Source organism: Neofelis nebulosa, chromosome 1 (assembly GCF_028018385.1).
Source record: "Neofelis nebulosa isolate mNeoNeb1 chromosome 1, mNeoNeb1.pri, whole genome shotgun sequence".
Classification (NCBI taxonomy): domain Eukaryota; kingdom Metazoa; phylum Chordata; class Mammalia; order Carnivora; family Felidae; genus Neofelis; species Neofelis nebulosa.
Genome location: NC_080782.1, coordinates 112,816,927 through 112,843,588, shown reverse-complemented (window position 1 = coordinate 112,843,588; position 26,662 = coordinate 112,816,927). Strand labels below are relative to the sequence as shown.

At 38.3% G+C, this 26,662-nt stretch overlaps 1 protein-coding gene across 7 annotated transcripts in view; it reads right to left on the bottom strand.

Annotated features, from left to right (window-relative positions):
* Window positions 1–26,662, bottom strand: part of PDE4D (phosphodiesterase 4D) — a 725,514-nt gene that overhangs the window by 329,278 nt on the left and 369,574 nt on the right. The window contains exon 1 of one of the 7 annotated variants that reach the window (XM_058688200.1): window positions 20,589–20,847. The exons of the other annotated variants lie outside the window; for them this stretch is intronic. Coding sequence (XP_058544183.1) covers window positions 20,589–20,677 — 89 coding nt within the window. The 5' untranslated portion in view covers window positions 20,678–20,847. Of the gene's footprint in view, window positions 1–20,588; window positions 20,848–26,662 lie in introns of those variants that run through there. 7 annotated transcript variants of the gene reach the window in all.

Below are 26,662 nucleotides of genomic sequence, written 5' to 3'. Positions count from 1 at the left end.
TAGTTATTGTTGTTAATCTCTTACTGTGCCTAATTTAGAAATTAAACTTCAGGGGCGCCTGGGTAGTGAAAGGAACAGCTTTGAATCCAAATGACAGCCCTGCCTTAGTTTAAAGCTAGGTTCTCTTTTCTGCTTATTATGGATCTTTGATAAGAAATACAATTGCTGAGAAGTCTGTTTTGCTTGCTGTTTGCTATGAGCATTGTGAGACATTTCCTGATTGTAACCCACTGTAGAATGGGCTGTAAAACTTCCTAAATGTAGTCTGATATGTAATGGAATGAGTGATTGTATACAAACTAACCGGCATTTCTCGCTTCTGTAAACCTGCTTGCTTAGCACATTCCTCACCTACCCCCTTCCCCCTTTCTTCCTCCCACCACACAAGTAAAAACCTCCCCTGTGCTATTTGTCTCTGTCTATAAAAACGCTATACCAACCCTAATCGTGGCCTCTTGTGTCACCGGCGACGAGTGCGCAGAGGACCAGGTTCGAACCTGCAATAAACGACCCTTGCCGCTTGGCTTTGACTTACGACTCTGGTGGTCTTTTGTGGGAGGTTTTGGAACTTCAGGCATTACAGTAGCTCAGTCAGTTGAGCGTCCGACCTCGGCTCAGGTCATGATCTCATGGTTTGTGAGTTTGAGCCCCGCCTCGGGCTCTGTGCTGACAGCACGGAGACTGGAGCCTGCTTCAGATTCTGTGTCTCCTTCGCTCTCTGCCCCTCCCCCACTTGTGCTCTGTCTCTATCAAAAGTAAATAAATATAAAAACAATTAAAGGGGCGCCTGGGTGGCGCAGTCGGTTAAGCGTCCGACTTCAGCCAGGTCACGATCTCGCGGTCCGTGAGTTCGAGCCCCGCGTCGGGCTCTGGGCTGACAGCTCGGAGCCTGGAGCCTGTTTCCGATTCTGTGTCTCCCTCTCTCTCTGCCCCTCCCCCGTTCATGCTCTGCCTCTCTCTGTCCCAAAAATAAATAAAAAACGTTGAAAAAAAAAATTTAAAAAAAATAAAAAAAATAAAAATAAAAAAAAAATAAAAACAATTAAAAAAAAGAAATTGAACTTCATCATTGGTATGCATGTACAGAAAATTTAAAAAGCATATATAGGGTTTGGTACTATCTGTGGTGTCATGCATCCCTTGGGATGCTTGGAACGTATCACCCACAGATAAGGGTGGGCCACTATTGTCTAAGCCTTACAGTCTTGAGCTTAAAAAGGGTCATTTAAAAATTATTTAAAAATACTGGGGAAGACTTCTTTATATCCTTGACATCCAAATGCATCTAGGATCTTCACAAATCTGCAAATTCACTAATACTACTATAGCATATACTTTTCCCTTAGAAAATTTACTAAAATAAATACTCTCATTGCTGCTTTCACCCTGTTACTTTATAGAAATGTTTTTAGTCTTCTTGCCTTTCCTGGAATCTGACTTCCATTAACAGCTCTGGTTTGCTAACATTTTAATTCTCACTTGGTGAACAATTTTGCACTGACTGGAACATTTCAAAAATATTTGAAAATATTTTCTCTTTCCTGAACACAAGCATATTGTGGGCTATACTGGATTTGTTCATAGGATTTATTATTTATCACTTCAAATTTCACACTTTTTAAATAATTTTTCTATGAATTATTTTCTTAGCTATTTTTTTCTAGTCACTTTTGTCTAGATTAGTGCTGTTCAACAGAAATATCATGTGAACCATTAATAGGGGCCATACATGGAATATTAAATTTTCTAAAAGCCACATAATGAAAAGAGTTTAAAGATGAGGTAAGATTATTTTTTTTCAGAATTATTTTTAAGTAATCTCTACACCCAACATGGGGCTTGAACCCACCCTCAGACCAAGAGTCACGCGCTCTACAGACTGAGCCAGCCAGGAGCCCCCCGGGTGAAATTGATTTAATAATATATTTTATTTAACACAATAGGTGCAAAATATTATCACCTATACAAGAAATCGTAATAATAATTACTAATGAGATGTTTTTCACTTTTGTTCCCACCTCGTACTTGAAATCTGTGCATTTTACACTTCCAGCACATCTCACATGTATTAGCCACAGTTCAAGTGCTCTGTGGCTACTGGCTGTCTTGTTGGAGAGCACAGTTCTAGATTAGCAGTCAGCTTTCTTTGGGGGCCATTTTTCTACACAAATACGAGATAAACTGATACACAGAGTTAGCTGCATTTGCAAGGAAGGATGGAGAGTGAGAAAACCATATTATGAGGTGGATACTAGATGATCTACAGGCTCCTTTAATTGTTATGTAACTTAAATCCACTGAAGAGCTTAGTTGTACATGGGCTCATCTTACTTGATACGAGGCCCCAGAGTCCCTTAAAATAGCTCCATTCACTAAAGTAAAGGGGTGATTGTAATTGATTTTCAAGTAGAAAAATCAGTAACATCAATTTGAAAAGTAAAAATAAATAAATTCTGTAAATATATGTTGAACATCATTTGCATATATAACACTTGACTAGGTCCTGGCTTTTCGTTATAGTGAACAGATATGAGAAATCCAATTTCCCAGGCAGTGGTATGTATGTACACACACACACACACACACACACACACACACAGCCACACACAAAAATACACACATGTATCCAAGGACATACCTATATGCTCATATGCATGTATGTATGTGTGATATAAATCCCAGTTCTTTTTTTTTTTTTTTAGTTTATTTATTTTTGAGAGAGAGAGAGAGAGCAGGGGAGGAGCAGAGAGAGAGGCAGACACAGAATCTGAAGCAGGTTCTAGGCTCTGAGCTGTCAGCGTAGAGCCCCATGCGGGGCTCAGACTCAAACCAAGAGATCATGACCTGAGCCAAAATCGAGAGTCAGACACTTAACCAGCTGAGCCACCCAGGTGCCCCATAAATCCCACTTATTTTTAAAGGGTCAATGGTTGGTGCTTGTTATTTCTCTCTCTCTCTCTCTCTCTTTCTCTCTCTCTCTCTCTCTCTCCCCCCCTCCCTCTTTTTAATAATGGGCACTACAGAAGAGAAAGGAGAGACTCATTCTTGTTCTATAGCCAAGCTTGTTATGACACTTAAGCTTACCTTCAATGGAAAGAAATCTGTAGCTTATGCTTGCAAGTAATGATAATTAACATAAACTGCTTCTATATGCCACACTACTGTATGCATGCATCATCTCACTTAATACAGCAGTGGATGATGTAGGTACAGAGGCAACTGAACAGAGTACCTTTAAGAAGTTTAATAAAGGCCATATAACCCATAAATGGAACAGCCAAAATTTGAATTTAGGAACCTCTGCTCAGTCATGAAGCTAAACTATTCATTTTAAATTCATGATGTTCTAAATGCTCTTTCGATAACGATTTGTTTACTAAGCTGAATTAGGTACTTGAAAGCAATGCTGATATTTCTTATGACTTAAATATCTCTGAAGATCTTAATGGGAAAGAACATTGTAAATACCTACTTTCATACTTAGCATAATCTCTCACTTTATTTTATTCCAAGACCCATCCCGGAAAAGACTCAGCTTCTTTGTTTAGCTCTAACAAATACCAGAATCTACAACATATGGCGCCTCTTACCAGGATCATTTCTCCCAGTGTTTTCGTTCATCTTTAATGTGGATATTCGGTGGTCTGCTGGCTCTTGAGAGATGACAGACATCCTCTTCTGTAAACTGTGAATAACTATATTTGGACTTGCTTCTTCATGCTTTTTTACTAATCCTTTTTGTTTTTCTCATTTGTTAAACTAAAATCTTAAAATGATCAAATTTATCTTAATAGTATCTAAATTTTTGTTTTGGTACTGTGACAGAGTTTAACTCATTACTAGTTGGACATCAATCAGTTGAATCAACTGGACAAGTAAATAACCCACATATTTCACAGTAGTCCATTTGAAAGCAGGCATCAGGGAGGTTTCTGTCTTAAAGCAACAAATAATAGAAGGTAGACAAAAGTAGTCTTCATTTTCAGAGCCATACTCTTGCTTTTACTTACTAAGTGTATCGAAAGAATAATTACTATTATTCAGAAGAATAATGTTAGCAAAAGAGTCACTTTTGGAAGTCTGCCAACCTCTGATTTAAGCAACATATATCAGACTTGAACACATAAAATTTGGGGCTTCATGTGTCTAGCAGATCATACATGCTCATACATTGGTTAAATGAACGACTGGATTGCATACAAGTTCAAGGGATCATTGAACTATTCTTTGTTCTTTCATTGAACTATTCATTGATCATCTTTGATCTTTCCTGAGCTTGGTGTTAATATTATCAATATTTGCTTGATTATGAAGAAGTATGTAGGTAAATACCCTGGGTCATTTATAGTTATTTTTACTTTTGTAATGTTATTTCTATCAACTTAAAGGGATAGAGTCGTTAAATAGTTTGCACAATCAATTTCATGTGAGAAGGCTGAGGTATATGGAAGTTAAGTACCTTGCCTGATACTGTACGATGAGCAAAGACAAGAGTGAAAATCTAGTAGAGGGAGCTGCTGCTCTTCCAAGCAAACACTGGGAGAGTTCATATTATCATTACCATATAAAAGTAACCTAAGTAAATACTGAAGTGCTGGGACTTCATCACTATGATAATAAAGAATGTTTATATTGAAAGTAAGAAATTAGGGGCGCCTGGGTGGCTCAGTCAGTTGAGTGTCCGACTTCGGCTCAGGTCATGATCTCGCGGTCCGTGAGTTCGAGCCCCGTGTCAGGCTCTGTGCTGACAGCTCAGAGCCTGGAGCCTGTTTCAGATTCTGTGTCTCTGTCTCTCTGACCCTCCCCCATTCATGCTTTGTCTCTCTCTGTCTCAAAAATAAATAAACGTTAAAAAAAAGTAAGAAATCATATTTTCTGTGGTGAGTTATACAACAAACAGAAGAGAAATGAAGTCTGATGTCGGAATGGAATATTAAAAAATATATTAGCCTTCATATAATATACAAAATAATTTATGGAAAGAACTTGTTCATAGGTGTTATAATAAAACCCTTTCTATCTATTTAGTCATCCCTTAGTTTTCATTTTCAACAAAGGAAAGCTAAAAAAAATGTCTTGGCCCTTGCTTTCCTCTCTCCCCTGTAACTGATCATAAAAGATGAGTAAAAATGCTTGAAGTGTGGCCAATGATCACTGAACTTTTAACACAAACTTCCTGATATTTTCAGTGATATAGGATACTGGTCAGTTTTCTCAGAAACATTATAAATTTTTCTCTGAGGATGGAAACGATATTGGAGGATGAGGCCAGGTTTCAGACTCAGTCTCTTAAATTCTTACTTTAGATATGTCTTAGGGCTCTTGTTCAGTGGTTTAAATAATTCATGGAAAAGCAAATGTTCTGGAAACCTCATTCTCAACATCTCAAAAAAAAAAGCTTATATTCTCTGTCTTTCGTTCTCATCTTCCCTGTCATTGGTGTTTATCTTAACACTGTTTCTATCAATGGAACCAGGAGTAGACCATTAAAAGCTACAGATATGTATTTATTTTAAGCATTTACAAGAACCCCCATGATTCATTTTCAGGGTCTACACATTTTGTCAGTGTATCAGTGTATTATGTTATGAAGTCTCTACTATACTAACAATAATTAGGATTAGTTTTGGATCCTACTAGGGGGACCACAATTGAATTTTGACTGATTTCACATGGAGGTAGAAATTTGTATTTTATTTGCAAAATTTACTCTCTCTGAAAAATTTATTCTTTTTAAATTTTTTTTCTTTTTTTTGAAGGAGACCATTGCTTCTACACACAGAAAACTCAACAGCATACACCTGGCCAAGTTTTGAGGCTACTTCCTCAGCCTTTGCCTCTTCTAGTCTGGAACTGTGAGCCACAGATTTTGGACACAGGATGTTGCTTCCCAACTGATGGCAGATCTCATCATATCTGTCATTATAATTGGTACTGATAGCTTCTGCCAGCTTAGCCAGGGCTCCTTTGTCTCCTGAGTTCACCTGTGTGAAGGGGATCGTGGTGCAGATCTTCCCGTGGACCAGCTGCTCCAGCCTAGTCTTCCTCTTGATAATGCAGAGGGATCCTCATCTGATGATACAGGGCAGGCAGGAAGACTACCAGCTCTACAGAATCCATATCATGTGCCATCACTACCAGCTGAGTTTTCTTGTTTTCCACCAAGATGGTGACAGTACTAACCCTGTAGAAGGACTGGTGACCTCTTAGTATGGATTTCTCCTTTGCACTTCTAATCTCCTAAACCCTTTCTACTCATCCCAGGGTCCAAGGACCAGCATCATTAGCACCATCTTGGAGGTTGCTAGGGATGCAGAATCTCAGGCCTTATTCTTGACCTACTCATTCAGAATTTGCATTGTAACAAGATCGTCAGGAGATGGGTGTACATCCAGTTTTTAGAGGCACTGGCCTAAGGCATAGAACTTAGTATTTAATTACAAAATGTCTTGTTCCTTTCAGCAAAAGTGTCAGTTTCTCTTCAGTTTCTAGTACCAAGCATAAGCTATTTATTTAAATATAATAAAATGATTGAAAACAAAGAAGAAAAGGAAAAAAAAAGCTTTCTAAGGTAAAAATAAAGCCTGAAAAATCATGTCCTTTATTTTATTTTCCAAAGTTTTATTTTGCTGTCAGATTCTTTTACAAACCACGGTCTCAGAATAAGTTCCCAAATGGAGGTCGACTGTGATCATGCAAGGTGGACCCATCTGCATTCGATGACTATAGGCTGATTATTTACTTAAAGGATGATCCTCACCCCTAGCACTCCCCTTTCTGTATGAATTTGAATATTTCATATCTGCCCTGTCCAGCAGGCAGGACAACAGGGAATGAAAACAAAGATAAGCCATTCCGGTCTTCTTTAGCAGTTTTGCTAAAAGATTTGACAGTCTGAAACACTGGTTAAAGTGAATTCTGTAGACTTTAATTTACCATAGCTCAGTGATAAATTTTAATTTACCATTGACAAAATGATTAGCTATCCTAGGCTGCAATTTGGTATGTATCGGGAAGAACATTTTCGGGACCTGGAAGAATTAATACAAGTTCCAGTGGGATCCAAGGAGTTTCAGGCACCAAATGTTGGTTCTGAGGATTATATTTTTAGTAAAACCTCATTTCTGAGGAATTTAAAAGTGAAGCTCAAATATAACAACTTCAAGAGCCCACTAAGGTAGAGATTAAAATTTAAAAGAGAACATTATAAATCCTTAACTCCTTTCCTAATTTTCAAGTCAGGTGACATTATACAGAAACTCTTATTTTCAAAGTTCATGATTTAAAATGTCTGTCCAGAGGGGCACCTGGTGGCTCAGTCAGTTAAGTGTCCGACTTCAGCTCAGGTCACGATCTTATGGCTTGTGAGTTTGAGCCCTGCGTCAGGCTCTGAGCTGACAGCTCGGAGCCTGGAGCCTCTTCTGATTCTGTGTCTCCCTCTCTCTCTGCTCTTCCCCCACTCATGCTCTGTCTGTCTGTCTGTCTCTCTCTCTCTCTCTCAAAAGTAAACATTAACTAAATAAAAAATAAAATATCTGTCCAGTAATAAAGTATACATTGTTTCATGTCATGAAATCCCAAGAATACATTTCTACTGCCTTAACTTTCCTTTGTGTTCTGCTGAATATGCCGCCAATTAGAGAGACATAGGATTGGATTTTGAAAGCCTCAAGAAATAGGAACCACAGTTATTACACATGCTAAACGTCTTCAGTCATTGTCTAAAATTAATGATCACACTTTGACATGGTACAAACTGAACCAGGGTCAGCTTACTTACTTGATGTACCAGAAACCAGACTGGTATCATAAATCAGTTTATGATGAGCTTTAGAGGGAATGACATACAAAAGGGGATTATATGTCACCAGGATCTTGACATTAAAAAAATAAATAAATAAAGACACAATGAGAAAGAAAGAGGAAAGAGAATAAAGGAAATGTACTGTATAATAACTTACATTGCCTATGTATTTGCTAGTGTGTTTAAACAGGTTAGGTTGGCTTAGGAAAAGTCCGAAACAACTTTTCTAAGAAATAATTTATGGGAGGGAAAACCTCATTTAAAGTGAGCATAGGATATATAGCTAGAACCAAAAGTAGGAGATGGACATTTTAAAATAGAATAAAATATTATTAATTGTTTTGGCTCACAATGGTTATTGCTGGGTTGACAAATCAATCTGGATAAAATGTAAGAATATGATTATAGATTTAAACTGAATATATGTCAAAGATGGGGTCAATTCTGTTTCTGCACAATGTGTCATGTTTTCTACTAGGCCTTCATTCCATAGGTGTGTTCTATTCACCACGAGGAGAAACAGAATGTGAATGCCATACTATTCCTGGAAAATCAGGTTTTATGAATCAGAATATCCATCTCCTAGGTAATCATTTATTAAGATGCTGTCATTGAAAATGGAATACCTAGATGGCCTGCCCTTTGGCAAGGATGTGGAAAACTGGAACACTGCCTCAGAAATTATATAAATGGTACAATCACTTTGGCAACTTATTTGGTGATATCTAAAAACATGCATAAACTGCAGTCCAGAAATTCTATTCTTTGGGATACATCCAGCATATGTACATGCACTCACACTTACACATAGACCATAGTCATTTGTTTATCAGGTGACATATATTAGAATGTTCATAGCATCTCTATTCATAATAGCCTCAAACTGAAATACCCAACTATATGTCAACAATAACATTAATGAGTAATTGACAGTATATTCACTCATGATATATTATCATGAGAATGAACAATCTACAACCACAAAAAACAATATATATGAATTTTATTATTGCAATGTTGATGGGAAGAGGCCAAAACAGAAGAGTTTCTATTATATAATTTCATTCATAAAAAAGTTCAGAAATAGGCAAAAAAAAAAAAAAAACCTTCTGTGCTCTTAGAATTCTGGATAGTTGTTATCTTTGGAAGCACTGTGACTGCAGGGAGCATGAAAGGGTATCCTTGATCATGTTTTATTTCTGGATCCGAGGGCTGGTTATATGAATATGGCTAAGGCTAAGCATTTTTTTTTCTCAGCTAGTTGCACATTCACACCCATCATCTTGAACCGATAGATTCTCATGGGGCACTAAGGGCTATATACAAATAATCTAACAAGAAAAGAGAGTCCCTTTCCTTTTTACCAATACTGGGTGGGCAACATAGTTATTTTTAAGTCATCTAGAGCTAACAGAAACATTAAGCCTTTCAAGTTCATTTCAAAACAGAAGACAATTGTCTCCCCTGCCAATAATTTCTTCTTTACCTTTCTTGGCATTTCTGCAAGTGAGATCTCTCTGACATATCTGTTGTCTCAGTCCAAATGGATTTTCTTTAGGAAGAGGAAAACAGTGTGGAGGTTCCTCAAAAAATTAAAAACAGATCTACCCTATGACCCAGCAATAGCACTGCTAGGAATTTACCCAAGGGACACAGGAGTGCTGATGCATAGGGGCACTTGTACCCCAATGTTTATAGCAGCATTTTCAACAATAGCCAAATTATGGAAAGAGCCTAAATGTCCATCCACTGATGAATGGATAAAGAAATTGTGGTTTATATACACAATGGAATACTACTTGGCAATGAGAAAGAATGAAACATGGCCTTTTGTAGCAACGTGGATGGAACTGGAGAGTGTGATGCTAAGTGAAATAAATCATACAGAGAAACACAGATACCGTATGTTTTCACTCGTATGTGGATCCTGAGAAACTTAACAGAAGACCATGGGGGAGGGGAAGGAAAAAAAAATTTATAGAGGGAGAAAGCCAAACCATAAGAGACTCTTAAAAACTGAGAACAATCTGAGGGCTGATGGGGGGTGGGAGGGAGGGGAGGGCACCTGTTTGGATGAGCCCTGGGTGTTGTATGGAAACCATCTTGATGATAAATTTCATATTTAAAAAAAGGAAAAAAAATAAAAAAGGAAGAGGCACCTGACAGTGGTTGTCCCTGAGTATCTCAGCCAAGGGTTAGGGGAGTAGCTCACACAAGAGAAGTTGTATAGTATCCTCTTCCTCAACAAGGGGACACAGAACAAAAACGTGCCCACCACCAGCAGCAGCACCACTGGCAGCTGGCAACTGGCTTTGCTTAACACATTTTGAACTTCATAACAAATGGCTACAGAAGGTTATGGTGGGAAAATGCCCAGTCATTTTCTAGGAAATGTTAAGTATATACATACGTAAAACAATTATAGGAGCAGTAAAATGTTTTTGTCTTTCAGTTCATCTGAGATCGGGACAGTGACGCTTTGTGGAACTCACGGATGAGAACTTTTTATCAAGTACAACCCAAAAATGGCAAAAGGATTTTTCTGTTATGGTTTTCTCTCTCGTATGGTGACCACTCTTTCACTAGAGAATGCACTTACATCATCAAATTAATGTGATGCCTAAACAGGACATAAATCTTCCCTTTAGATGAGAACACTAATCAGATTCAGCTAGTTTTTCACTCTCCATCCATCTAAACACTGCAATTATGTGAAAAGAAAAACCTCTGGAAACCAAGGATACTTTACAAAGTTAGACCTCTCTTCCTAGCCAATCCATTTTACTATCCTATATAAACAAATTCTGCCATTGCATTCCTTTATCCATAGCAACTTCAAGTGGATAATCCACAAATCAATTAAAGACAAGTTAATTGCCAAAAGGGATCAAGCAACAAGCATTAGAAGCATAATATTTACAGGCACCATCTTAAAATTTATGTGTTAGAGAAAAGTTGGGCTGACTAGCTCTCCCTGTAATCCAACAATTTAAATTTGTATGATAACTTTTGAAAATAAAAAAAATGCATCACATTATTTCTCCCAGCTTATGACATCTCTATTTTTAGGGCTGACATGGACAGATAAACCAAGCCAAAAAAAGGTACTACTGTAGGATATACTACTACTATTGATTTTTAAATTTAATTTTTTTAACTTTAATACTTTATATCATGGAACTTTTTGAGGATTACACAAAACAATGTAAAAGAAAGTATGATATCCACTCCCCTTTCCTTCTCCTCTTTGCATGTTTACAGTTAAGGAGAAGCAAAGACAAATTCACTGAGGAGACTGGAGTCTGATATGACCAAGAACACAGTCAATAATGAGGTGAATATCCATGTGGTTCCATCAACTGGGTGCAATTCTTAGTTATGTCTTGCCTGCCTAGGACTGCAAATGTACTCACAGATATATGGAATGGACACACTTCAATTATATGTAACTAAATAGCTCTTTTCTTTATGAAGGCTTCCTTGATTTCTTCAAGCAGAATCTCCTGTCTCAGTACCTACGTTGTTTTATTTAGTTGTTAACTTGTTTATGCTTTCTTCCACTAAGAGGTAAGCTGTGTGAGAGCAAAGATCTCATCCATTTTCCTTATCGTTATATTCCTAATATAAGGTTAATAATGTCAGGTGGCTAGTAAAACACCAGACAAAGGGGTGTGCTAGAGCTGTCCACACCAGCTGAAAAAGCAGACTCTTCCATGTTCAGGAGTATTTCTAAATTGGTCATTATACCTACGACTGTAAAAAGTTAAATGATATGGGGTACCTGGGTGGCTCAGTCGGTTAAGCATCCGACTTCAGTTCAGGTCATGATCTCACAGTTTGTGGGTTTGAGCCCCACATCAGTCTCTGTGCTGACAGCTCAGAGCCTGGAGCTCTGCTTCAGATTCTGTGCCTCCCTCTCTCCCTGCTCCTCCCTGGCTCATGCTCTCTGTCTCATTTAAAAAAAAAAGTTAGAGAGGGAGGGAGCCAAAACATAAGAGACTCTTAAAAACTGAGAACAAACTGAGGGTTGATGGGGGGTGGGTGATGGGTGTTGAGGAGGGCACCTGTTGGGATGAGACTGGGTGTTGTATGGAAACCAATTTGACAATAAATTTCATATTAAAAATAATAAAAACATAAACGTTAAAAAAGTTAAATGATACAAACTTATTAAATAAATGATGTTAAAAACACTAGTAATAAACATTCGAAACTCTTTAGTTCCTAGCACTTTGACTACATTGTTATATTATGTACATTCTTGAGTTCATTTACATCAACATATCTGCCTGCACTACAATGCACCTCTTGCCAACTCTCCATCAAGTGACCTCTACAACTTGAAATGGGCCACTGGGAGGATTTGAGGAGTTTTGAAATCAGCAAATATTACAAACAGCCTTTTTTTTTTTTCCCTTTTGGTGTCTTCACAGAAAGCTGGCTGTTAACATTTACCAGCCCACTACTGAACAGGCTTATCATAGGCATTCAAAAATAGTTTGTGAATGAATGCATTCATCTTTTTTTTTTTAATTTTTTTTAACGTTTATTTATTTTTGAGACAGAGAGAGACAGAGCATGAGTGGGGGAGGGACAGAGAGAGAGAGGAAGACACAGAATCTGAAGCAGGCTCCAGGCTCTGAGCTGTCAGCACAGAGCCCGACGTGGGGCTCGAACTCACAGACCGTGAGATCATGACCTGAGCCGAAGTCGGACGCTTAACCGACAAAGCCACCCAGGTGCCCCTGCATTCATCTTTTTATGTGAGTTCTGATTACATTTGAGTGTTTGTTCATGGGAACATTAGTTTTTAACTTATTCCTTTAGCCCACCACAACGTTCATCTTTTTCACTCTCAAGTTTTCTTTTCACAACGGGGCTTACATACTTATTGCCCTTGAAACATCTGTCTTTCACATTTGATTGACTTCCCATAATTAAAGTAATATGTATCGACTCTGTCCACAGATCCATCTTTTCTCTGCAATATTTTAGTTGTTCCCCTTCCAAATTTACGTTATCATTAGGTGTCAAACTATACAATTTGACAAGTTTATTAGTTTCATAATGTCGTCTCCCTTGCCAATGAGATTTTCTTTTGCTCTGATTCACAGTCACTCTGGGCACTTATCTAACTCAGCCTTACAGAAATTAAGAGGCTTTCTTCAGCCCCTTGTTAAGAAAATTAGAGAAGCTCTTCAATTACGGTTCAAATGTGAAAAACATAATGGAGGTTAGGAGGGGACACCGGCAAGGCAGAAGGTGGGTATTCGGTGGTGGCAAAGCACACAGGGGCAGGAGCCTCCACAGCGAGAAGAAGCAAATGAAGGTGAAAAGAAGCAGATGTTCCCCCTCTAGGAAAGTGTTCATTATTTGCTATACTCAGTCTGAACGGTCTTCTGTGGCCCACTCAATTAAGGTACTAACCCTTAAAACTGTGTGCTGGGATTTCCTCAGTTTAATGACTTATAGCCCAAATTCTACTAGCTAAAAATCTAGAATCAACATAATGACAATATTATAAATTTTATTCACCACGAATACTCACATCCATTACACTTATAGTTTTAAGCATGTATGGCTCTCATGTTGACCATCAGAAATACTCACAAGCATGATTACAAACTCTCAGCAATGGAAGGTATCTTTCCTTCTTCTGCTACCTTGATTTCTGCATCTCCTGCCAGTCCACATCTGACCGTGCTCCAGGCTGGTGTGTAGCTCCCAGCCACCTAATAGCATCAGTACTTTTATAATAACCACACACAATTTTATATCTTTCTGTCTGTGCTTGCTCCATGCACTGTCTTGATAGTACAGAGAACTCACAAGCCCTACTTCCCCTCTTCAACTCTGTGTCTGGTCAGCATTGCTAATTGCACAGATTCCTTTGGATGTTTGAGATATGTTTCTTTCAATTTAGAAAATCTTAGCTAATGCCCTCTGCAAAAACCCTAGTTACGAAAAGGCTCTTCCAAACCCCTATTGCAGCTGTTGTAGGATGGGATTTTTAGATTTGTAGGTAAAGTGTCTGAGTGTAGTCTTCCTTAGAGGACTCTTTCTAGTATTTAGAAGCCCATCTTTTCATGGTGGCTACCCAATTTTGACTCTCGCACTCCTCCCTAGTTGTACAAAGTGGGCACCAAATCATTCTGTTTGCCGCCTTACCAAAGACATTGATTTAAATGGGATCTGCACTGAGGTGAGGGGGTGGGACATTGGAGAAAAAAATTCATGGAGAAGCACACAGAACCATGGTTTGTACAGGTCTGGCTGTGACACCATCAAATTTCATACCCTCGGTCTCTCTAGATCTTTAGGTTTTTCAATGTAAGATGATGGGTTTGAGCAGATGAACTCTTAGGTCTCTCCAACTTTAACTCTCTCTTCCATGAATTTTGGAAAAGGAAGCAGAGTGTCCCCATTCTTGTCAGTGGTCTAGAAATACTTGCTGATAGTTTCATTCATTCAATGTGTATACATCAACCACCTACACTACGTCACACACCCTTACAGGCGTTAAAGAGGTGGAAAAAAGAAGGCAAAAATCGCTGTCACATGGAACTTACATTCTAGTATTAATAATAACTAACATTTATTTTAATGCTTTCACGTGCCAGGAATTACATATGATTAACACACTTACTCCTCACACATCTCATTTTACAGATAAGGAAACTGAGGCAATAAAGTTAAATAACTTTTCAATGTCTCATAGCTGTGAATGAAAGTATGGAAATTTGAACCTCAGCTGTATGGGTCTAGAGCCAGCCAGCTCCCAACCATCACTCCACACCACCTTCCAACGATGCAGATGTTTGACCTGCAAGCCACCAGCTGTATTGCTCTAATCTGTAACCAAATGCAGCCCCAATGACGATGGGTAACCTATAAACCTATCTAAGAGCATCACAAAATTGGTGAAATGGTAAGAGAACTGTGGGAAATGCTATAAAAGAAAGAGGGGGTAAGCAGCTGATTGTTAAATACATATTTTCGCTGAAGGGCACAATGGCTTTGTGAAGTAGGCATTTATATTTTCCATTTATAGACATGGAATCTACTGATGGCAGTTAGGGAAACCACTCAGTCAAGAAAGCAGCAGAGTTGGCATTCAAACTTCATCTGTTCAGCTCCAAAGCCAAAGTCTTTCCCCCTCTACTATGCTACCTCTGCCCACATGTGCAGTAATTGTCAACCTCTCTGCTATTCCTATAATGACTGTTATGTGGCCTATAAGGTAACTATTTCTTCTCATTTTCAATAATGCTATTACTCTCCATTTGGAATATGGTTAAGAAGGCCAGTTTAATATTCGCAACAATGCCAGTGGAATAAATAGGCACGGAACAGGATGAAGTTGACCTCTTTAAGCTCAGACAATCTTCAGGCTCCACTGAACAGCTGGCCAAGAAGCAACATTTTGGCAGTAAAATAAAACCACATGACCAATGTATTTGGCCAGATGATATGAGCCAGATGGAAGCCCACAAACAAAACCCAGTGAGAGGATAGAGACGGGCCACTTAACTCACCGATTAGGGATTGTTTGTTTCATTGTTTCTTAACATAAGAAATACTTACAATTGGGCATTCTTGCTCAATACTAAACCAGTACCAATTAGTTTAGATGACAGTTTAGGTATTATTTAGTAAGTTTCTATTTTCATTGACCACCAAGCCATGTTCTACATCAAATTACAAAATGATCTCTTTTCAGGGAAAGATTCGGAGTTGAGCCCAGCAGGACAGTAAATCTATTGAATCGCACTTCTTGGGGCACCTGGGTGGCTCAGTCAGTTAAGCATCCGACTTCAGCTCAGGTCATGATCTCGCAGTCTGTGAGTTCGAGCCCTGCGTCGGGCTCTGTGCTGATGGCTCAGAATCTGGAGACTGCTTCAGATTCTGTGTGTGTGTGTGTGTGTGTGTGTGTGTGTGTGTGTGTCTGTCTCTCTCTCTCTCTCTCTGCACCTCCCCAACTCACACTCTGTCTCTCTCTCTCTCAAAAATAAATAAACATCCAAAAAAATTTTAGAATTGCACCTCTCATTAGGGCACACTCCTCCCTGTGTGGCCATGAGAGGATTTGCTCAGGAAACTAGAGGTAGCAGAGTGACTATTTAGAAGTCTAGGCTCTGGGACAGACTGCCAGGGTCCAAATTTGGGCAAGTTTCTCAAACTTCGCCTGGTTTCCTCAGCTGTAAAAGAAAGAAAACAGTTGATCTACCTCATGGAGTTGTTTTGTGGAATGAAGTGAGACAACACATGTACCTTACTGGGAACACGACATGGCACGTTTAAGTGCCTAAGAGAAATTAAATCTTATCAATTACTCACTTGTTACTTATATTACTCCAGACTTTAGTCTCCGGGTGTGTGTGTGTGTGTGTGTGTGTGTGTGTGTGTGTGTGTGCTCGCGCACCTGTGTGTGTGTGGCCTCTAATCCCTGAACCTTCAATTCTTTCTCCCTTATTTGGTGGCATTTCTCCTCACTTACCCTATAGAATTAATGGAGATGAGCTGTAGGACAGTAAAAACAATAGTTATCACATCTCTTACATCTGAAAAGCTTTACACAAATGCTGTGCAATAGTAGGCATGAATGTGGTTCTTAGAAAGTTATATCCCAGTGTATTGACTTGTTGGTGGCACTCATTTCCCTTCCTAAGGCCTGGGTTCCAGCCTGCTTTTCTAGTGGGTATTGCTAGCTTACTTTGACAACGACTGAGGTGCTAAGGCTCAGGTTTTAGTCGTAACACAGCAGCTGAGACCGCACTCTCCTCTTGTCCCTGCTCATGTCTGCCTCTATCAGATGTCCAGATCCAAGCTGCAGATCTAAACATAGATTTGTAAGAGCACAGGGGATGACTTAAGGTCATTGATGGTTTTTTGTTCTAGTACATGTGGCTTTTCATGACTCTAATATCACTTGTGCTTTTGTTTCTTAATCTGATTGTTAATTCTCCTTTCCACTGATCAGTCTATTTCACGTTAAAAATATTTACTTCTTAGCCCTTCTACAAGAGTTACAGGTATGTGCAAATGAATTTAATGAATCACCTATTTAGCAGCTCTGTTAAACCACTGGGGGAGCGATGTTGACGTTGATGTTGAAACTACCGGCAAAGAGAGATTTGGAGATTTTCTGAGAATCTCAATTATTTAGAGTATTCCATGACCCCTGTTAGTATAAGAGACAAGAAAACTAGAACTGCTTTCTGCTTCTGGCTTGTGGGATGCTAGGCGAATCATGTCTGTCCTAAATGTACCTTGGATGGCTTTCTTTTCTATTTGCATACAACCACCCCAGAATCACCACATAAAATGTTTATGTGGTTTTTTCTTCTTTTTCTTTTAGCATCCCTTTCTGAGAAGACGGAAAGCAGAAAGTTTTGTGAATTGTTCTGGTTGGAAGACAAGACCATCTCTTGAAGGGTAACTTTCTATTTAAAGTTTCCTTGAACATTACAATACTTTCAAACAATAGCAATTAGACGAACAAAATGTCCTAGTGTTGTTCCCTTGGTGAGCTGGCAGAGTCCATCAACCTGCTAATTCTTAGCTCCTCATTCTTTCTTTCCTTCCCAGATCATTTTCTGTCCAAACTTGTAGGTACTATATTTAAAACTCCAACATAAATTCACACATTATTTCTTCAAACCTAATATGAGGAACACATCATTCCCTTTTCACTCTCCTCGAAAACATATATGAAAGATGTGGCTCTAAGTAATAATTGGCACTCATTCCATATCCAGAGAGGAAAATTAGTCTCCTTAGTGTGCAATCCTCTTTTTCTCTCTATCAAATAAAATGTGGCTTCATACACTATATATTAATCATATTTGGCTTTTTATAAAAATGTATTTTGCCCACAGAAGACAAAAATTTTGTCACTGCTGAAAAACTACTTTCAAATCTATTTTAAGCATTGTTTAACTGTCTAAGATTGTACTTCTCAGAGATGAAGAGTCATCCAATGTATATGATTTGCTCTTACTTTAACAAATCAGACTCTAACTGAATTCTACAGATTCTAGGCTTGGCTTTCCTTTACCCTGAATGCTACAAGAAAGTGAAAACAATGCCAAAGAAAACTATTCCAGATTAAAGGTAAGTGTACCATAAGTATCATGCATTCATGTCCATTCCATCTTCAAAGAAAAAAATTATATTATACTAGACACATTTCAGGATTTTACAGAATATGAAATATTTTTCTCGAGCCAGTAGTCTTGTAAAGGGGAAATTCAATGAAGAAAAATTAGCTGATGCCCAGTTATTTCAGTCGCTTTAATAGTAAAATCATATCCAAACCCTCTCAAGGGTCAAGATAAGCTTAAGCTACTTCCATTTTTTTAAGGATCACATATGTTAAACAATCAATTAAAAAAATTTCAAAAACAAGGTTGCAAAATTGTGGGAAAATTTAAACATTTATATTAGTTTAACACCTTTAACCCCAGGAATGCTAGGCAATAAAAATGTGCCATTCAGAAGATAACTGTAGAATTTGTGTGTGTGTGTGTGTGTGTGTGTGTGTGTGTGTGTGTACACATACATACCTATATTGATTCACAGTGCATTTGAGGTGGTGTGGCCTGTTAAAGTTTACAGTTAGATGATAAATATCTTTTTTCATTATTGACAGTACACTGCTGTAGCTGAATGCATAATCTTTTTGAGCAATGACAGACCTCTGAAAATGTGAGACCAGAGTGGTCAACTGGCCTCCAACTTCCCTAACTATCTCCTGAACCCCTGGCCTCTGATAGGCCCTGATTATTTCAAAAACTTGGCTTTGCAAATAAAGCAGTGATACCAACTAAGATAGTATAGCAAAATGCTTCATCAAATATGAATTAATAGCACTCCTGTCACATGTAAGGGAGCCCCTGGCCTCAAAGAATTTACAGTCCAAATAGAGAGACAAAACAGGACCCAAAGAATAGTGAAGACAGTTCATGCAAATAATTTAATTATTACATGGGCAATTCGCATTCACATTAAAAACCTATCAATGAGGGACAAAGTCTCTCAGGTGCCAAAGTGGATTGGTCCATGACGGTGATTCGGGATGTCACTCTTACCTCTTGCTATGAAAGAGGCTTGTTAGAACTAAGAACCTGGGCTGTAGTTTGGAAAGGATCAGAACTTGACCAACAGACAATGAAGATAACTTTGCCAGACTAAGGCAAGTTGCATAATATATCTGCAAATCATACAGTAGAGCTTATACTGCATTTTTTGAGATTTCTGAAACACTAGTGCAACATGCTATTCCTTTCACACTACCCAGTAGTTAGGCATGTATGACAGCCTGGGAATTATTATCAGATCTCGATGATGAGGGGACTCTAGAAGCCACCATCTACTGGAAACATGCACTGTAATGTTACCTATCCTTGATGAGCTTACAACAATTATGAACATGCACATAAGAAGCATGAGATCCAAATAATAAGCATGAGATGTGGATTGATTAGAATGTAAAATATATAGTAGGGCATATAATTTCTAATGTTGAACCGTATACGTAACTTATAAAGTAATATAAATAATAAAAATACATTGTATTTATTTTGTTTTGAAATAGAAATAAATGAAATTCCTACTTACATTTTTAGCTGTCAACTTTTACTTATCCCTTGTCAAATTTTGCTTATGCATTGTTACTATAGGTGAAGTTCATAATTTGATTTCTCTGATTTTACAGTTCCCTAATAAATTCCAAGGGCACTATCTTCCATACTGCCTAAAACAAATAATTTCCTTGAATTATTTTAAACCAAATTTTGAATTTTTTTATGCAAGTAAGTCAGAAAGTATTTTAATCCAACTTGAATGCATACTTCTATATAGGCCTAGTAATTTCTAGATGTTACATTTGGTCTAAATAAGAAAGACATTCTCAAGATTTTGCAAAACAGTTTCAACTGTATTTGCTCTTCCTGAAACAGCTTTTACTGGTACAGACTAACCAATCAGAAACAAACAAAAAAAAAGTGTGAAGAATCAATCTTTTCCTTGTAAATAGCTAGCATACTCAAGCAAAGAAGGAAATCAAAGATTTTTCTGTCTTCTTTCTTCTTTCTAGTTGTTTGGTTAAAATAAGCTAACTTGGATGTAAAACAAAGTTGTCATTGACACATTACTGAGGTGGTGAAGTGAAGATTCTTCATGTGATTTCTGCAGAAATCCTTAGACATAAAAGATTAACAAAACTTTGACTTTGATTTTATGGGGTCTAATTCTCCTGGACAAGATAATTATCATCTAGATCGCAGAGACAGTTTCCACTTTTCCACGTGAATTTGCCCAGAAACCCTTAGAGCATGAGAGTAGCATTTCCTTCCTTTTGCTTGATTGCCTGTTTAATCAAACAAGACCCCTTTCCTGACATTTTAAGGATTCACTGAAAGTTAGTATGACCAGTGTAAGGTTATATTAACTCCATGAGGTATGTTAAGACCCTTGTTTTCCAGATGTGGGTAATAGGAATGTTGTTATTTGGTTTTTGGGTTTTTTTTTAAGTTCACCATTTGACTCTCAAAATCAGCTTTTAGAGTTAGTCAACTTCCTGCTATTTCTCAGGTTCCCACACACCCCAACTATTTTAAGGTTCATTTCTTTGTCACTCATATTTTGCATAGTGCCAAACTAAAGCATGTTACAAGTTACATAGATCGACACAGGGAAAAAGAATATTTGCAGGGGGAGGGGGCTAAAGCCATAGAGACTGATTAAAAAATTCTTCCCAGCTACAAAAAGTAAAGAGTGATACCTGTAGGACTTTGAGAAACGCAATCTTGTTTTGGCTCTGGGAGGTTGTCCTGGCACTGTGACTCCTTGAAGATCCCAAAGAAAAGCCATTTGTAAGGAAAGTGCCAGGATCGCTGGAAACTGCAGAAAGTCAGAGTTGGTACAGGGCCCGGGGGCCAGAGGGCCCCGCCGCGCGGAGCAGGAGGCACAGGAGGCACCGGTGGCTGAGTGAGGGCATTTCCTCTGTGTGGTGGTATGCACTGACAGGGAGGTGGCAGCCTGGCTGAGGCAGGGGTGGAAGGGATGGCCAGGACTTCCTGCTGCATGACACTTGCCCTTTGCGACAGAGCTTGCTTCACTCAGACCTTATCTCATTAATAACATGGGAAACACTCTCTCACAAATTTGCTTTTAAATATAGTCCTGATTAAACAGCAGAGTCACATGGCACTCCTGAAAAGCACAACACACACACACACACACGAAAAGTATGACTAAATGTGAGCAAACCTTTGTATCAAGTGTGAAGTTTAAAGAAAATGTAAATAGAGAGGCTTTGTTAAAAAAGAAGTGATTACATATCTACAAGGGGGAAATTAAACAAAGATTACTACATTTCACACAACTAGCTGCCTAATATAATTTTCCTTATTCCAACTTCTCTTACAAACAGGGATGGACACATTATTTGCAAACCTTCCACAAGGATTTAATCGTCTTGAAATACCAGCACCTCCCTGCAAGTCAGTGTGAGAAGAAAACAGGCAGATCACTTTCAAAGCTGTTGGCAGCTTTCCCCTCAAGGAGATGGTGCGTCACCTTGGAGAGTCAATTATAACGCATGACTTTGACAACAAAGATCAATTTTCTTTTTCATTTTCTATTCCCTAGAAACATTTCTTAACTCCCTGATAAATCCCTTGAAACAACTTTCATTCACGTTAAATAAATGATGAAAGCCAAACAGAGTCCTTCGCATGTTTTATGAGTCCAGCACATTTCAGGGAGGCATGTATTTCAAGATACTGTATGCAAGGAGTCAAAGGACCCCAATGCCATCATCAGTCCTCACCGCAGAGTGGTATTTCATGTTAACAATGCAACATAATTCCATCAGTCCCTGTCCAAACACTGCCGCACGGGTGACCTCAACTGTAAACCAAGGCAGAACTCCGCTTCTCCCGGATAAGATTAGAGAGGCTTGGAGTGCCCAAGAGTGAAATTTAACCCGCTCTGAACGGGACAAAATTGGCCAAGAGTTGAACTTAGTTATCATTGCCGTATCTGCCAAATTTTGAGACCCAGATAGCTCAATCTATCGCTTGCATACCCAGGGGGCTCCAAAACATTCATGGAATTTCTATAAAAGCTCAAGTAAGCAAACAGGACACTTATTTTCACAACAGCATCCAGCACATCAAGGGTTCTTGAGAACACTACAGGTTCCATATCAGCTTTGTGAATGAGTAATAGAAAACATTTCTATGGTTTCACCTCTTTATTATCTGACAGATGGGCCACAAGAGTGCGTGAGTGAGAGCTGACCAAACAGCAGCAAACTTGGAGGAACCAAGAGTTCATAAATAAACACGTTCTCTCTGAATCAACCAGCAGTATTTGAACGCTTCACGAACGACACCTTTTTGCATTTGTATATGGATTCGCATTGCACAAGAGCAAAATGGGTGGCCAGCACCCAGGTATTTTTGAGAAAGACTGAGAACGTGCCTATACCTACAGGAGTCTGCCCTTCTTTGGGTATGAAATTCCAGCTCTCATTATTTCATTCTTCTGTACTATTTAGTCTCCAGTTCAGGGCAACTCTTAGAAAATGCAAGCACTGCCAGCAGAGTTAACAAGTTGCTGAACAACTTGGTATCTAGTAGAGCGGCTTCATCAGCAACTGAGGTCAGGCAGTGTAGGAGAATTGGGAGTAAGGAGGATGTCCCCAAGAGCAGCTGGAGCGGGGAGGGGGAACACACAAACACGCTGGTGAGCAGGAGGGGTAGATGAGCCTCTTTTACCTCGCACCCAACACGAAACTCTCCTTCTGTCTGGTGGCATTTGGCATTTTAGAGGTGGAATAGCCTCAGTGTTTTCTGAAAAGAAAAGCTGGAGTCCACACATACAACTTTGCAAGCGAAAAAAACATGACTTCACTGCTACCTCGAATTATACTTACATGCCAGGGCGGACCCTGTCTCCCCAGAGAGGCGAAAGCCAGTCATAGGCATTTTGGCTAACATAGGTCTCTGTTTCCATTTCAATTTACATTAAATTTTTTTAATTTATTTATTTTTAATATTTCCTTCTTTTGAGTTTATTTGAGAGAGAGACAGAGAGAGCGAGAGCGAGAGCGAGAGAGAGAGAGAGAGAGAGAGAGAGACAGCATGAGTCGGGGATGGGGCAGACAGAGGGGAAACAGAATCCCAAGCAGGTTCTGCACTGTCAGCACTGAACCCATGTGGGGCTTACTCATGAACACTGAGGTCAAGGGTCGGACGCTTAACCAACTGAGCTACCCAGCGATCCTTCCAATTTACATTTTTAAAAGAATGTTCTGTTAATTGATATCTAACTGATAAAACATTAGGGCATAGTAATAATGCAGAATGAAAATACTGTGGAACGTCCAACTTTTTCTAAAAGCAACACAATAAAGGAGATGCAAAGTTGTCTTTTTCATTACTGCCAAAGCATTCCTTCTTACCTTTCCCCCCTGATTCTTGAGATCAGACAACTAGAATCTTAAGCAGGATAAAAACAATGTAAATGTAAATGTAAAATTACGACCAGGGAAATGGATAATTTCATCCTTTTTTCCTAATGTGAAATTGGATACAGGTGCAAGAAGTATCTTCCGATGTTAATGTTATTTTTTTCCTTAAATAGTTCCTTACCGCCACCTTTTCATTTCTTCTGTACAGTTATACACCATCCCCTCTTAGGTTACTAGGCCTCAGCAAGGTCATAGAAATAAGCTACTTAATTCTGATATTAATCATGAGTAAAATTAAGACTTGATTTCAACTATAAATATCAATATCCTTTTGAAGGATTGGCTAGTCTTTATAGACATGAGAATTTAGACAACCGGAAAAAATTAAGATTAAAAATTAAATAATAAGTCTGCTAGGATGAACCTTTGCTGTCATTTATATTTGAAACGGTTGTTTATAATTTTCACTGCACATGTACTAGATGGTAGGAAAGGAAATAAAGTAATATTTTGAATATTTTGTCATTGGTAAACACCTATCTATCCATAAAAATATTACCAGGAACGGATTATTCAGTGGCAGAGAAATTCCATCCCGGGACAAACCCTTCTTCTACAAGTTGGAAACTAAACTTATATCCCTGGGAAAACCAGATTCTGAGATCTAAACTTTGCCACCATCAAACTGTGATCCAATAATTTCTAACATCCCTTAAATCTGAACAACATGCCCACCTCCTGCCAATAATGTAGATGTTATGCTCTGCAGGTCTAAATAAGGCATCTTACTTGCCTCTTGAGTATTTTTGGGATTTTGGTTCCAAGATTCCAGATGTTACAAGTGGCAAATTTGGGGTTTGTTGTCTGACACAGAAACTCAGCATTTCCTTTATAGGAGATAGCAACCATGAATCAAATTGAAACTCCCAAATCTAAAAGTGGAAAAATTTAAACATAACCCACATAGGCATTTGCTTACAATAAGTCACTATTTGACAGGTGGGGGGTTGGTGAGCTGAACTTGAGAGAAACAAAGAGTTACATTAGTGGAGTTGCATTGTGTTGAAATACGTTGCCTCAGGAAACCAGAGCAGGCAGAGATAGGGTCCAGGATAACGTATTTTGAAATGGTAGCTGGTCACAGACTTAAAGGTAGCACAAGTGAACTCAGGAGCAAGCAACCTCACTTCAGGTTCATTTATCAGCTACCTCTGACAGAAGTCCATTGTAAGAATTCTATTTTCAGGGTGATCCGTTGCAAAAGAATGTGCCAAAAGGAAATTTAACAAGGGGACTTGTGCATTTCTGTAAACTAGTATTTATTCAGTATCGGCAACTGTGGTTTTTATTACATTAATGTATTATCAAAATCAACTATTGATTATGATTCCAAATGGAAATGCTGCAAAATAATGCTAGCATTTGCTTTGATCCACCTTCAAATAGTCATTCTAAACCTTACATGTGTCTACTTGATTTAGAGGTCAATTCTTCCCTGTTCTAAAATGGAGAACAATTATCTACAAGTTGTAACACTAACAGAATGCTAACAGAAATGGCAGTACCCATACTCTTAAGACGATTAGGAAAGCATTCTCTGTGTTTTAAGCTGCTACCAATGCATACTTTATTCATATATGTCTCAGTAGACAAACAAATAAAATGTAATTAAAGAGCTAATATTACTAACACATAGAATAAAACAGCTGACAAGACGCATGATAAAAATCAGAATGAAAGATAAATAAAACTGGATTGTGAATCCAAATACTGTACTATACACTTAAGGTTCTCATCTACATTAGAACATTTTAGAATTCTTTTTAGCAATTCAGACATAGTTAAATCAAGCCCCTTTTAATGAAAAAAGCACTGAGGTCCTTGTAAATACTTGAACAAATGGGGTTGAAGGAAAGAAATCAAGGAGAAAAAAATGAGAGGGAAGGGAAATACATTCTATGTTTATTAAGTATCTACTAAATGACCCATAGAGTCCTAGGAGACTTTTCTAAGTAGTCAACAGGAAATATACTGAGAGTCAAATTATTTTAAAATTTGGAATTAACATATGCTAATCATTTGAAATAAAAAACTAAACACTGTTTTAATATGTAAAAAAGTATTCTTGGGTTAATAATTGTCCAATTTTCTGTGCATAAAGTTTTTAAAAGTCAGAAAATTTTGTTCTTTTCAATATTGTATCCATGAGTGTAGACTGAGAAAAATAATAACAAACAAACAAACAAACAAACAAACAAAAAACCTCTCTCCTGAGGTCTTAACTGGTAAGAGAAAGGACAGATTATGGAATTTCATTTTGAAAATTTTTTTTAACGTTTATTTATTTTTGAGACAGAGAGACAAAGCATGAATGGGGGAGGGTCAGAGAGAGGGAGACACAGAATCTGAAACAGGTTCCAGGCTCTGAGCTGTCTGCACAGAGCCCGACGTGGGGCTCGAACTCACGGACCGCGAGATCATGACCTGAGCCAAAGTCGGCTGCTTAACTGACTGAGCCACCCAGGCGCCCCAGGAATTTCATTTTGAAAGCCACTTCCTCTGACAAGCCTTCCCTGCTTTCCCGGACCAAGGGAAGTCTCCATAGCACTCTGCACTTTCTTCTTATCACTGTCAGCACATTTGTAATTACTATTTATTTTAATATCTAGCTTTCCTGCTATACCTAACCAGTGTAAGGACATAGACCATGTCTGCTTTCCCACTGAATGCCCTGTGCCTAGCAAATGACCAGAGAAAAAAAGTCCCAATAATGTTTGTTTAATGAATGAACAAACCAATAACATCAGGGCTTCTTGAAAATAAGATGCATCACCTGTATTATATTTTTTGTGTGTTCCCAAATAGGGGCGAAATATTTTGCTATGGTAGGAGTTATTTATTTTCTTTTTCCTTACATGTTCCCTCTGACAAAACCATAATTGTAGCAAGAGATAAATAAATAAAATAATAAAACCAGAAAAAAAAAAACATACTGTCACTGTTATGACCAAATGAATTACAGGTTTGTCCTCAGACTAGTTTTTTTTTTTTCTTTTTTTGGCTTAGTTTTTGATGAGGCATCATTGGGAAAATATGCAGGGCAGTCCTGATACAGGGTATTAGAGGAACAGTCATGCCATCAGCTTGCCGTGTGACCTTGAGTACTGCTGCTTGACCTTGTTACGTTTCATGTCTCATCCAAAGGAAAGCTACTGTGAAGAGGTTTTGAGAGGAATGTAGGGTAATTTATGTGAAAGCTTCTTGAAAACAACCAGACTAGATTTTAAGCACCACTACTCATAATGTTAAGCTTTTGGTCTGCTAGAAAAAATTATTTGTATACTGATAGAAACACTTCCAGTTTTAAAAATTTTGCA